This window comes from Crocodylus porosus, unplaced genomic scaffold (genome assembly GCF_001723895.1).
Source record: "Crocodylus porosus isolate Cpor-Errol unplaced genomic scaffold, CroPor_comp1, whole genome shotgun sequence".
In the NCBI taxonomy this organism is placed as follows: Eukaryota; Metazoa; Chordata; order Crocodylia; family Crocodylidae; genus Crocodylus; species Crocodylus porosus.
The window spans coordinates 21,812-33,717 of NW_017728938.1; the positions used below are offsets into that span (position 1 = coordinate 21,812).

The following is an 11,906-nucleotide window of genomic DNA, read 5'->3' on the forward strand; positions in this document are numbered from 1 at the left end:
TTCAAATTATTTCTCATACACTGTATCTGGTAACCTTCCACCAATGTCTGCTCTACCAGGTGGAGTGTAGCCTGGTCATAAGGACTCAACCATGTCAATGAAGTGTTTATTGTTAACAATGTGAAAAGGAGAATTTGTGGCACAAATGAACTGAGCAGTCTTTTCATCTATGGTGTCTTGTTGGTATTTGCTGGTCCTTACTACAAACCCATCCATGGTGGTGGTTTTACTGGATGATTGAAATCTTTTGCTTGCTACTGATACTTAGTAGTCCGAAATATGTTTAATTGCAGCAGTGCTGCTAGAAGGACTAGTGGATGACTCTGAAGTTGTTGCAGATAAACAGTCTCTTATACTTAAATGGGCTCCTGAAACAAAAATCATTTTTGAATAGTCGGTCTTCTCAGTTCTTCTCACTCTGTTATTCAGTTAATCCAGGGGCGGGCAATTATATTGGGCGGAGGGCCACTAACCCAGTTTTGGCAAGCTGTCGAGGGCCACATGGGTAGCCCGGCCCCTTCACAGGTGTCCCGCCCCCTGATTACCGTCTTGGGACCAATGTCCTAATTTCTTGGGACCAGTGTCTCAGGGTCAGCACTGGTGGGGCCCAGAGTGGGGCGCAGGCTGGCAGGGGTCTGTGGAGCTGGGCTGGGCTGCACCAGCAGGGAGAGGGGGGAGCTGGTCCAGCTCCATAGAGCCCCCTGCTGGCCAGGACCCTGTACTGCTGCCCTGCTTTGGGCCCTGCCAGCGCTGGCCCCCGGACACTGGTGTGAGCCCCATGCTCCCACTGACTCCCACACCCACTTACTCCCAGTGCCCCCTCAGCCCCGTGGTACAGGTGGTGGGCAGTTTGCAGCCCCGACCCTCTGCTTGCCAGCAGGGAAAGAGTTGGTGCTGAGTGTGGGGAAAAGTGGCCCCTCGCCCGCCCCGTGGCTGGTGCTCCCTGCTGCAGCCACTCACAGCCCATGTGGGGCTGCCTGTACCTGCTCAGGACAGCCTGCCACTGCCACCTCTGCGCTGCCCAGCGTGAGAGCTCTGGGTGGGCAGCAGCAGCAAACACTGCCTGGTGCAGCAAGCGGGGGGATTGCTTTCCTGTACGCTGAGCAGCTGCTGCCACCACGGTGCAGCCCCGACAGGTGAGCCTGGAGCCAGCGCAGGGCCCAGGCTGGCAGCGGGGGTGGGTTACAAGCTGGCACTGAACATGGGGAAAAGTGGTCCCTTGCCCACCCCGTGGCCAGTGCCCCACACTACAGCCGCTCGCAGCCTGCGTGGGGCTGGCTGTGCCTGCTCAGGACAGCCCCGCTTGGGCTGTGAGCAGCTGCAACAGGGAGTGGCGGCCATGGGGCAGGGGAGGGGCTGCTTTTCCCAGTGCTTGTTAAGTCACACGTATACTAAAAGGCATACAGAGAGTCTTGAAGATTGATGCATTGCAGAGTGAATTATTTAATTTACTAACCAGTTGATGCACATTGTTCTTCAGACGTATCCACATCTTCGTTCACATCATTTTCTCCCACTAAGCAGTTTTCATTATGAAGTTTCATTCTTGCATCTAGGCCCTGCATCTCCTCCTTGCACTGCTTACACTTGACACGTTTTCCCTTTTTACCCAGGGAAGGAATTTCTTCAAAATATTCCCAGATAGGGTCTCTCTTATGCCCAGAAGCTATGACAGTTTTTCTGTGGCAAAAGTGTGGGGGAATATAGGAAGCGGTGTGTGTACTACTGAATAATGTCTTCCCTTTTTCTTTCCAGTCCACTCCACTGTTGCTTTCTACTTTGCCTCCATCCTTTCCTATATTGTCTCTCTTTCTTTAAGACAGTAACTTAACTAATTCCTCTAACCTTGCCTGGCCCAGCTCCACCACCACATAAGCACAAAGCAACAACAATCCTATCAAGCCTGTGTCTTTGCACATGTAACTTTAGTCTGCTGAGAAACAGAAACGGAAAGCTCAGAATTTTCAGGAAGCAAGAGCTGGTAGTTAGCTTGGACAGACAGGCTAGAGCCGTTTTCATGTGATGAAATACTGAAATGATTGCCCACATTTGATTTGTAGGTAACTCAGTGTGTGTGTGTGACAGTACTATTAATTCATTGTTATGAGAGAGTAAGAGTAGGTTTAGCATGTTTGTGATAAGATTTAATTGTAACTATTATTTTTTAAGTAAGGGAGAAATTTAGTATTTTATTGATGATTTAATTGTTTTAAAATCTGATTTAAATTCTAAAAAATCCGTTTTTTTTTGTTTTTAAAAAAAAATCATTGTTTTTTATCCACCCTGCTGTCTACTCACTCCTGCTCATTTGCTTCAGACCCAGAAATATACTAGTGAGAGTGCTCCAGTGTGTCTCCAGCAGATGTTCTTGAGACCTCACTCTCTGATGTAGTTGAGAAGATATACTTCCAAGCAGGGAGCATACAAGCAGGAGGGGGATGGCCAAGGGACACCCTGATGAAGGCATGATGTCACTTTAGTTTAAACATATCTATGAAATATTTTACCAAGGCAGTGGATTATCTGTGTTTAGAACAGTGCCATCCAGGGAAACCTACAAAACTTTTAAACACAAAAATCAGATAGATATATCCTATAACTTTCATAAAGGCATTGCTCAAGGCAGGTGAACCTTCTGCTGTTATGGTAGAGCTGGTGTCTGCAGATAAATGAGGTGCCTGGTCCACATCTCATTTGTAATGTTTTGTAGCCTGTGTAGATAAAATAAAATTGATCTCTTTGCAGAGAACCAGCATTAACTCAGATGCAACTTAAAGTGTTTGACATGCACTTTAGTTTAAGGCATCATGCCTTTTGCCATGCTACACATGCATGTCAGGACACGCACTTTTGGAATCAGGGATTAGATTCCTATTGTACCTTACTTGTCAGTTCCAGCAAATTAAAATCCAGGTGCCACCAGACAGCTGAATTGTTAGTTGGGGCCATGGACTGAAACTGTCCCCAGGCAGGTCCGTGGCCTCAGCCAACAATCATCTGATAGTCAAAACCCCAACTAGGGTTTTAAAGGTCGCAGCACATGGGGACCCAAGGTTTGGACTGTGGCAGCCTAATTCATGAGTCCCTATGTGCTGGGACTGTGTTAAAAGTCTGTATCCCATCTAGTTGGGAAGCACAGATTGTGAGCCCTGTTTTAGGAACTAATAGGATACACCTGCCTTGAGATGACCCTTCATGGGTGTGAAGTTCCTCCCTGATAAATGAGGACACCAAAATAATGAGGATGAGTCTTTTTAAGTGCATTTATCCTAGCTCATAGATATGTTTTATCTACTATGGAAAGTAAAACTGTTAATTTTTCTCTTGTAGGCATTGGGATTGATTTATGTAATAACACTTGCCATCAAATGGCCAAGTAAGTATAAACAAGTGGCCAGGGACATTTCAAGAAAAGAATGTGTTTGTGACTTTTTATATGCAGCATTGATTTTTATGTATGCAAAATAGTAGAACACTGATGTGCGGGCCTGTACCTTCTTATTAATTAAGCACCTACGGAATTATTTGCTGCAAGTTTTAAACTAATTTTGCAGCAGGAAACTACTTTTTAAATGCATAGAGTGACATTAGAAGCCAGACTGTTCCTTGGATAAATCATTCTTCATTTGCAGTGCATCTTAATTTAAAAATACATCCCCTTTTCATTGGCTGGTAAGCTATCTTGCATTTAAAATTGGGTAAATGTGTGCCCCAGATGAGTTATTAAAGAGTAACTGATGTGTTATTTGTTCATAACGTAACATACTTTGGAGTAACTGTTGTGTCCACTGATACCATAAGATGGACATCTGTTGGCAAACTTAGTATTGAGCTGAAAGCACTAACCCATTTCATTTATGCCACTAGACCTGGGACAGGATAATAATGGTGACCTAGAGACAAAAAGATCTATATCCTATTGTGACTCACCGGTTCTATTAAATCCCCCATATTTTCATAATCTCTCTCATGTAGTGTAATGAAAGTAGGCACTAAAATACATTATGTCTGTAGGTATATGCACTGTTTTCCAAAACTGCATTATGGTTCTTGTACTAAGCACAAGACTCTTCCATGTAGCTGTTAGTCTTTGCATGAAGTATTTGGCTTGGCTTTTGACAGAGTAAAGAAATACTTACCTACTTGATGTTTCCTTCTTACATTATAGATTATTTTACTCTTAGCATAGTATCCAGCTGCCATAGCAACTTTATTTAATATACAATATTCCTGAAGCTATAGCTAGCCAAGAATGAGTAAAAAGTGGATTAATTGCTTATTCTCTTCCTTGGTCATTTCAGTTGCTTTAATGATTCTGTAGAATCCCTGCCTATTTGCTCCTGCTCTGCTGGATACACTGGGAATGGAACCCATTGTACAGGTATTTCCAGCAAACACATCTGATGTAGTTACCCAAAGAGGTGAAACAAATAAATGATAACACAATTCTTCTTCTTTTCAGACTTGTAATATTTGTACTTTTTATGAAATATTGCAACAAAGAATTACTGAGGGCATTTTCGTAGATTTCATAGATTTCATAGACATCAGGGCTGGAAGGGACCTCAGGAGATCATCGAGTCCAGCCCCCTGCCCAAAGGGCAGGAAGTCAGCTGGGGTTATAGGATCCCAATATAATTGCCAATATAATTATTATTTTGTGCAAACTAAATTCCTGCTGCCTTTAACATGGACAGAAAATTGCAGGAGGTGCCATTCTTACTATTCAGCTGGACAAAGAGCATGCATATGAAAGAGCACTACTAGTTCCAAATAATATCACATATGATAGGCACTAAACAAATGTCAGGTCAATAAAGTGTATATACTTAAATTTTATAAAACCTCATTCCTCTATTATTTGTTGAATATTTCATGGAAATGCTGCATTGCTCAATAATTACTAATGAAACAAGAATACCTTCCATTCTATATCCCCCAATCCCAGTGAGATCCTATGGGACTTAGAGTTAAACAAATAATCCACAGGGTATCAACATTTTTTTTAAATGTTATCTTATAACAGAATCATGTTGTTTCTTTTCCTGACATACTTTTCAATTATTTAGAGCATGCACTTAAAATAATAATTCCATGCTCATCAAATATTGATGGTAGCAAGTGTCATAGCTCAACTTTAGTTTTGACCCTCATTAGAAAAAATGCTTAAATTTAATGAAGCATGCTGCTGATTTTTCTGACATAATTTGTAGTTATTTACATAGAACAGAAAACTTGAATAGAACTTCATGCTTCAAAGCGAACAACTGTTAGAAAATCAAATGACTATACTAATAAATAATCATCTTCCATATGAGTTCCATAATGATATTTCCATTGGTTTTGGTTTCAGAAATAAATCCATGTACTTTTGATAATGGTGGTTGCTCAATACACGCAACATGTACTAAAGTCTCACCTGGAGAAAAGGTCTGTTCTTGTAAGGAAGGCTACGCTGGAGATGGGACACTCTGTCTGGGTGAGTAGTTTGTTGCTTTATTGCACAGTTCATTAACAGATGGGTGTTGAATATTCTATTACAGTGGTGCTCAACCTTTTGGCTCTGCAAGCCAGATGGGTGGCACAGAGCCAGGTTTGAGTCATCTGTGGGCCAGAGCAGGCCCTGGGGTCCAGCACCAACCCTTCCCTGCCCCTTATGCCAGGATTGGCCCCTGGGCATCTGGTACTGCCCTGTCCCATCCCTCTCATGCTAGGATTGACTCCAAGGTGGGGGCAGCATTCCCCACTCTTGGCTCTGCATGCTGAGATTGAGTGTTGGATCCAACACACAGAGTTTTTGGCTTGCCATTTATGGATGTGCTTACTGTTTTCTAAACTGTTAACTGATTTGCATCACACAATTATAATCAAATTTCAATTCAAATTAAGGGTTAATAGACTGCCAGGGCACATCCACACATGCAAGCACATTCACTTGCAGCAGCTCAAATAGAAGCGGTGCAAATTTGAGCCGGGGCTTTTTGCCTCAGCGCATATGCCTGGACATGCACTTTGGTGTAGGGCAAATTGTGGCACTTGGGGCAAAATAACCCTGCCTGCCTCCTCCCAGATCTGCAGCCAGGAGGAGCTACAGGCTGGGGCCAGCACCTGTGCTGACCCAGCAGTATAAAAAGCTGCCTTGTGCTGGCCCCAGCAGTACAAAAAACTGTCTGGGCAAGTAGCTCAGGGCCACTCGCTCTCAAGAGCTTCTGGGAAGGTCCTGGCAGGACTTCAGAGATGGGCACTGGAGTTTTTCTGGCCAGGATGGCACTGGGTCACTGAAGAGGTTCTGAGCATCCCCTTGCGGGTTTGCCTGCACAGCCAGGTCCTGACATTCTGCCTTCAGGCTCTCCAGCGACTGCTATATGGTGTCAATAGCTATGCAACATGGGGCCACCTGGGGCATGCCTTCCTCTGCCACTTCCAGGGGCTCCAATACGACTGGCAGCTCCTTGGCCTGCAGGAATTCTCCCTACAGGACCTGCAAGGGCTGCCAGAGTTCTACCAGGACCTCCTCTGGGCCTGGCAGCTGGTCTCAGCCTCCAGGTCCCCTGCAACACTTGCCCAGGCCACCAACCTGCTCGTCAAGCCCCTCCTGGAGCTGAGCTGGAGGTGCTAAAAGCAGAGGTGCCCTGGTTGTGACAAACATTGATCCCAGCTGGTGTCACCCATATCAGAGACCTCCTGGATATGATAGGCAGGAGTGGGTGGACCCCGCTGTGCTGGCCTGGGACTACCCACAGCATGTTACCTGCCATCTGGTCCAGGAGGTGAAATCTGCCTGACCATTCAACGCCCTTGCCTTTGTTGACCAGGTCCTGCGTGGTGACGGTCACCACCCCCACATGTCCTCTGGCCCACCAGAGTTTACAGTGTGGCCAGCGCCTCGCCCGCCCTCATGGCACTCCCCACTATACCACCTGACCCAGCTGGAAGACACCAGATTGGTCTGCTTTTCCACTGTCCATTGCCACCACTACTACATGCTCGTGTGCCACATGATCCATCATGCCACCCACGTGTCCCACCCAGACACCAAGTGACAGGACCTGCTCAGCTGGGGCACCCCAGTGGCTGAGTCTGTACTCTACCCTCATCCCATGTGCCACTGGGGACTTCAGCTGGCAGCTCCACCATGGAGCTGTTGCCACAGGCGTGTATGTGGCGAGCTTCACAGACACCCTGGTCTCCTGCCCCTTCTGCCAGCAGAGGGAGACCCTGGCACACATGACCCTTGAGTGTGCCAGGCTGCAGCCCCTTCACCTCCAGAACCTCCTCCTGAGGTTCTGGTTGAATTTTACATCCTACCTTTTTGTTTTTGGTCACCCATCCATGGCCCCACCAAGACCTGGGACCTCCTGGTCACCCTCCTCCTGGCCAAGTGGGCCCTGTACTTGACCAGGAAGCAGGCTCTGGCTGGGAAGGTGCTTGGAGACTGCAGGGCCACTTTCCTCTCACTTGTCCAAGCACATATCCAGGCAGAGCACCAGTGGGCGGTATCCACCAGCTCCTTGGATGCATTTTAGGACCAGTGGATGCAGCCTGGGCCCCTGCTTGTTGTCCCCTTCTGGAGAACTTCTTTTCACATTTTCACCTCTTGATCCCCACATCACTCCTATCCTGTTTTTTTCCTTAGTTGTCCCACAAAATCAGTTGTTCCATTCATCCATTAGCTCCCATATAGTGGGTGCTACTAGTTTACTGGATGGGCCTTACAGCCCATGGCAATTTTGAATGGACAAATAGACAGGAACTTCTGCGTCCCAGCCAGTTGGAACCTGGGGACAGTACCCGTTGTGCCAGCTGGACTGCTGAAGCAGCCCTGAGAGTTCCCTGCACCCTCTACCCACTGCAGCAGTCCAGCAGTGGGGGCAGCTGCCTGGCTGTGACCTGCTGCCACCTGCGACAGCACGTGGCTCCAAGACTGCATGCCTGCCAGACCTGGATGGGGACTGCACAGCCTTAAGAGGTATCTGCCCCTCTGGGCCAGCTGCCAGTGGCCTGTGGCTCCAGAGTTGGCCTTTGTGTGGCACTACTGCCACGTGTACCCCTGCCTGGCCATGTGGGCAGCTATTGCCCAGAAGATGTTCTCTGTGTGGTGGCCTGCTTTGAACTGTCAAAGCATGTCCTCCTGGCCCCAGCTGGCCAGGAGGTCAGCCACCTCCAGCTGGGTCCTGGGTGCTGGCTCTGAGCAGGCTCCTCTGCCTCGGTCCTGCCACTTGCCTGACTGGCAGGAATTCTGGTGGTCCCTATTTAAAAACTGAAAATTCCCAGATAAAAAAATCCCAAAGTCACTCTGTAAAATACCCTGAAATCCATGGTCTTCCACAATTAAAACATAAGACCACTATAGATATAGAGAAAGACAGATGGACAGACATAGAGCAATCAGTTGAGCAATATGTTATTGATATATCTACAATGTTAAAGCAATTTGGAAGCCTACCAGTGCCTCTATAAAATGATTTCTAAATACCTATATGTTTTGCTGTTTGCCTTTGACTTTCTTATCATAGAACAGTTAGAGCTCCCCTTAACCCATTCAGTCACCAGGATGTGGGGACAACTCCCCCTGCAATCACAGCTCCTTCCAACATGTTTCATCCTATCTGGTAGCTGGACACGCAGAGTGTGTGCTGGGGGAATGTGGGATTTGCATAAATGGGGAGGGAAAGGGGGTGGGGGGATGTGGGTGGCTGTGGAGGGTTATGGGAGGCTGTGGGGTGTGTAGATAGGTGTGGGTGGATCGTGACAGGACTGTGGGGGGTGGCTGCTCAGGATGGGTGGGTCCTCTGTCCCATGCAGGGTGCAGCCCCCGCCCTTACAGCTCACAGACTGCCCCCCCAACAGGGGCCATAGCCCCCTATAGGGGCTACAGCCCCCCCCAACAGGGCTACAGTTCTCCCACTGTCTCTCACCCTGTTCTCATTAAGAAACTGGGGGACTGTGGTGTCGACACCTACACAGTCAACTGTGTCACCAACTGGCTGGTGGGCCACACCCAGAGAGTGGTAGTGGATGAGTCATTTTCAACCTGGAGGGATGTGGGCAGTGGGGTTCCCCAGGGCCCAGTCCTCCGGCCCGCACTGTTCAACATCTTCATCAGTGACTTGGACGAGGGGTAAAAAGCACCCTGTTCAAATTTGCTGATGACACTAAGTTGTAGGGGGATGTGGGCACGCTAGAAGGGAGGAATAGGCTGCAATCAGACCTAGACAGGCTACAGGGGTGGGCGGATGAGAATAGGATGGGATTCAACACTGACAAGTGCAAGGTGATGCACCTGGGGAGGAACAACCGGCACCATACCTACAGGCTGGGGAACTCCATTCTTGTCAGTACAGAGGCGGAAAAGGATCTTGGAGTCATCATTGACTCCAAGATGAACATGGGCCGGCAGTGTGGGGATGCAGTCAGGAAGGCCAACCGTACCTTGTCATGCATCCACAGATGCATCTCAAGCAGGTCCAAGGAGGTGATCCTCCCCCTCTATGTGGCACTGGTCAGGCCGCAGCTGGAGTACTGGTCTCCCAGCAGAGCCCACCCACCCAGCCCCCACTGCCCGATTACTATTTGGAAATACTACTATTTAGCTTTTATATCATTGGACAAATTCAAATAGCTTGCTGACACGTGCACATGCACAGGCACATGCACACACACGCGTACACACGCACATGCATACACATACACAGACACACGTGCACATATACATACACACAGAGATAAAGTGTGCCTCAATATGTGCAGGGGGGGTTACTGCTCCCGTGCAAGTAATCAGGTTTGCTGGATCCTGTTAATTATCATGCTGCAGCAGCCTCTGTGTCTCATGTATCAGTATCCCTGTATTTCAAAGTGATGGAGGGGGCTCGTTAATTAAAGCTTTTCCAATGAGCTTTAATTAGAGTGCCCCTGCCACCATTTAGAAGTGCAGGGATGCTTATACATGAGAGACTGTGGGTGCTTTAATTAGGGTGGCTCTCAGAGCCACTTTAAAGCGCCCTCCTACCACCACTCCCCTGGAACATGTGTGAGGATGCCCAGTGTGAGTTGCTTGAGATAATATAGCAAAACCAGAATAGAACTTGAATGAGAACTCAGAACCTCTTTGCTCCCTGATGTAAAATTTAAACAACAGGTCTACATTGTTTTTCATGACATAGGTTTTTTCAAGCAAATTTTCCAAGACAAAAAGGGTTCTGTTGAATGAACCCATTTCCAGTTCCTCTGCTGCTATCTTCTCAAAGTCACTGCTGAAGTGAGTTGCCTCTATGGCACTGTACTTCCACATAGAGAGATGTCTCTTTCTTGTTTCCCTATAATGTTTTTGGTTCTTTAATTACTTGCTACTTTGGTAATTTGGCTGTGATCTCTTGATGCAGAAGTTGATCTCTGTTTGGAGGACAATGGAGGATGCCATGCTAAGGCAGAGTGTACAAAAGCAGGCCCAAAAAAGGTAAGCAAAACACATGAGTTCAGATGTAGCTTTATTTCAGGGTCCTCAATAATTTTTAATTTTAGGAATATTTTACATTTCTCATAGAATCATAGGAAGTTAGGCTTGGAAGGGACTTCAGGAGGTCATCTAATCCAACCTCCTGCTCAAAGCAGGACTTTTCCCAAACATATCATCCCAGCCAAGGCTTTGTCCACCTGGGAGCTCACTCAGGCCTCAGGCATCTTCAGACATACCAGGACCTCACTCTCCCTCACGCCTCTTACTAGGTCTCACTTGCTCAGGCATTGGACCCTCCTGGCCCCTGTGCTGTTGCCCAAGCCTCACTCTCAGACTCTGGGCCTCAGGCCCTCCCTGTTGTTGCCTAAGCCTGTTGCTTTTTTGTCAAGGTGTGCTCCCTTAGCCTTTCCCCTCCACAGGGTCACCTGCAAGGCAGCAGGGGCTGAAGCTTTATGGCACCCCATGTTAGCTGTTCACTAGGGAAGCATTGGTGTGCATTTCCTGAGGACTGCCCTGCCATTAGCAGCCTCACCACACCATCCTCCCCAGCAGGGTATAGTTTAGGCCATTCCCCAGGACCAACTACCTGCCCTGGTCTTTCTTCACCCTTCTAGGCTCCTGGATGTTCTCCCTGGGCTCTCCGCTCCTGGGGCACACTGTTTCAGCCTTCATCTCCTCACGTGGCCTCTGTCACTGGTCCAACTTACTGCAAACCCCTTATGGGATTCCTCCCATCCAGAGGTTGTACTTCAACCTCCTTCATGACAGCCTGCATGTTAATTGAACTCCCATCCTCTTTTAGCAGTGATGTCCCCCACATCAAAGGGACCTTCAGCCTCTCTTACACTCTAGCCCCACCTCCAGGCTAGTTGGTATGCCAGATAGCTCTTTGGGGGTGATAGGGAGTAGTGCAGTTTTTATTAATCTCCAAAAGTTTGCATATGTGATTGAATAGTCGCTATTCAAGATTTGTCCCCTGGTTGGCATGGAGGGATCAAGGTGTATCATGGTAGTACACAAATCTCTCGATGAAAATCTTTGCCACCGTGTGGGCCTCCTGATCAGAGAGGGGATAGGTTTCTACCCTCTTGGAGTAGTCAGCCACTACCAAGACATACTTGCTTCCATGTGGTGTAGTGGGAAGGGGGCCCAGGATATCCATGGCTATCCTCTCCAGGGGTCATCGAGCCTGCGTGGAAACCATGGGGACCCTGGTATTACTTCTCATCCCTTTGCACACACCGCATGTTTCACATGATCTGCACCAGTCCACAACAGATTGCCTCCACAGCCTAACCAGAAATACCAGTCCTGGACTTTATGAGAGAACTTCTCTATGCCCAGATGTCCTCTGGTATTAGAATTTCATAGATTTCATAGACATTAGGGCTGGAAGGGACCTCGGGAGATCATCGAGTCCAGCCCCCTGCCCAAAGGGCAGGAAGTCAGC

General features: G+C 47.7%; 1 protein-coding gene across 1 annotated transcript in view; it reads left to right on the plus strand.

Moving 5' to 3' along the window:
• The window catches only part of LOC109318265 (stabilin-1-like), a 449,042-nt gene that overhangs the window by 21,082 nt on the left and 416,054 nt on the right, over positions 1-11,906 (plus strand). Inside the window, exons 8-11 of the mRNA XM_019547392.1 lie at positions 3,331-3,376; positions 4,302-4,381; positions 5,354-5,479; positions 10,383-10,456. Coding sequence (XP_019402937.1) covers positions 3,331-3,376; positions 4,302-4,381; positions 5,354-5,479; positions 10,383-10,456 — 326 coding nt within the window. The remainder of the gene's footprint in view (positions 1-3,330; positions 3,377-4,301; positions 4,382-5,353; positions 5,480-10,382; positions 10,457-11,906) is intronic.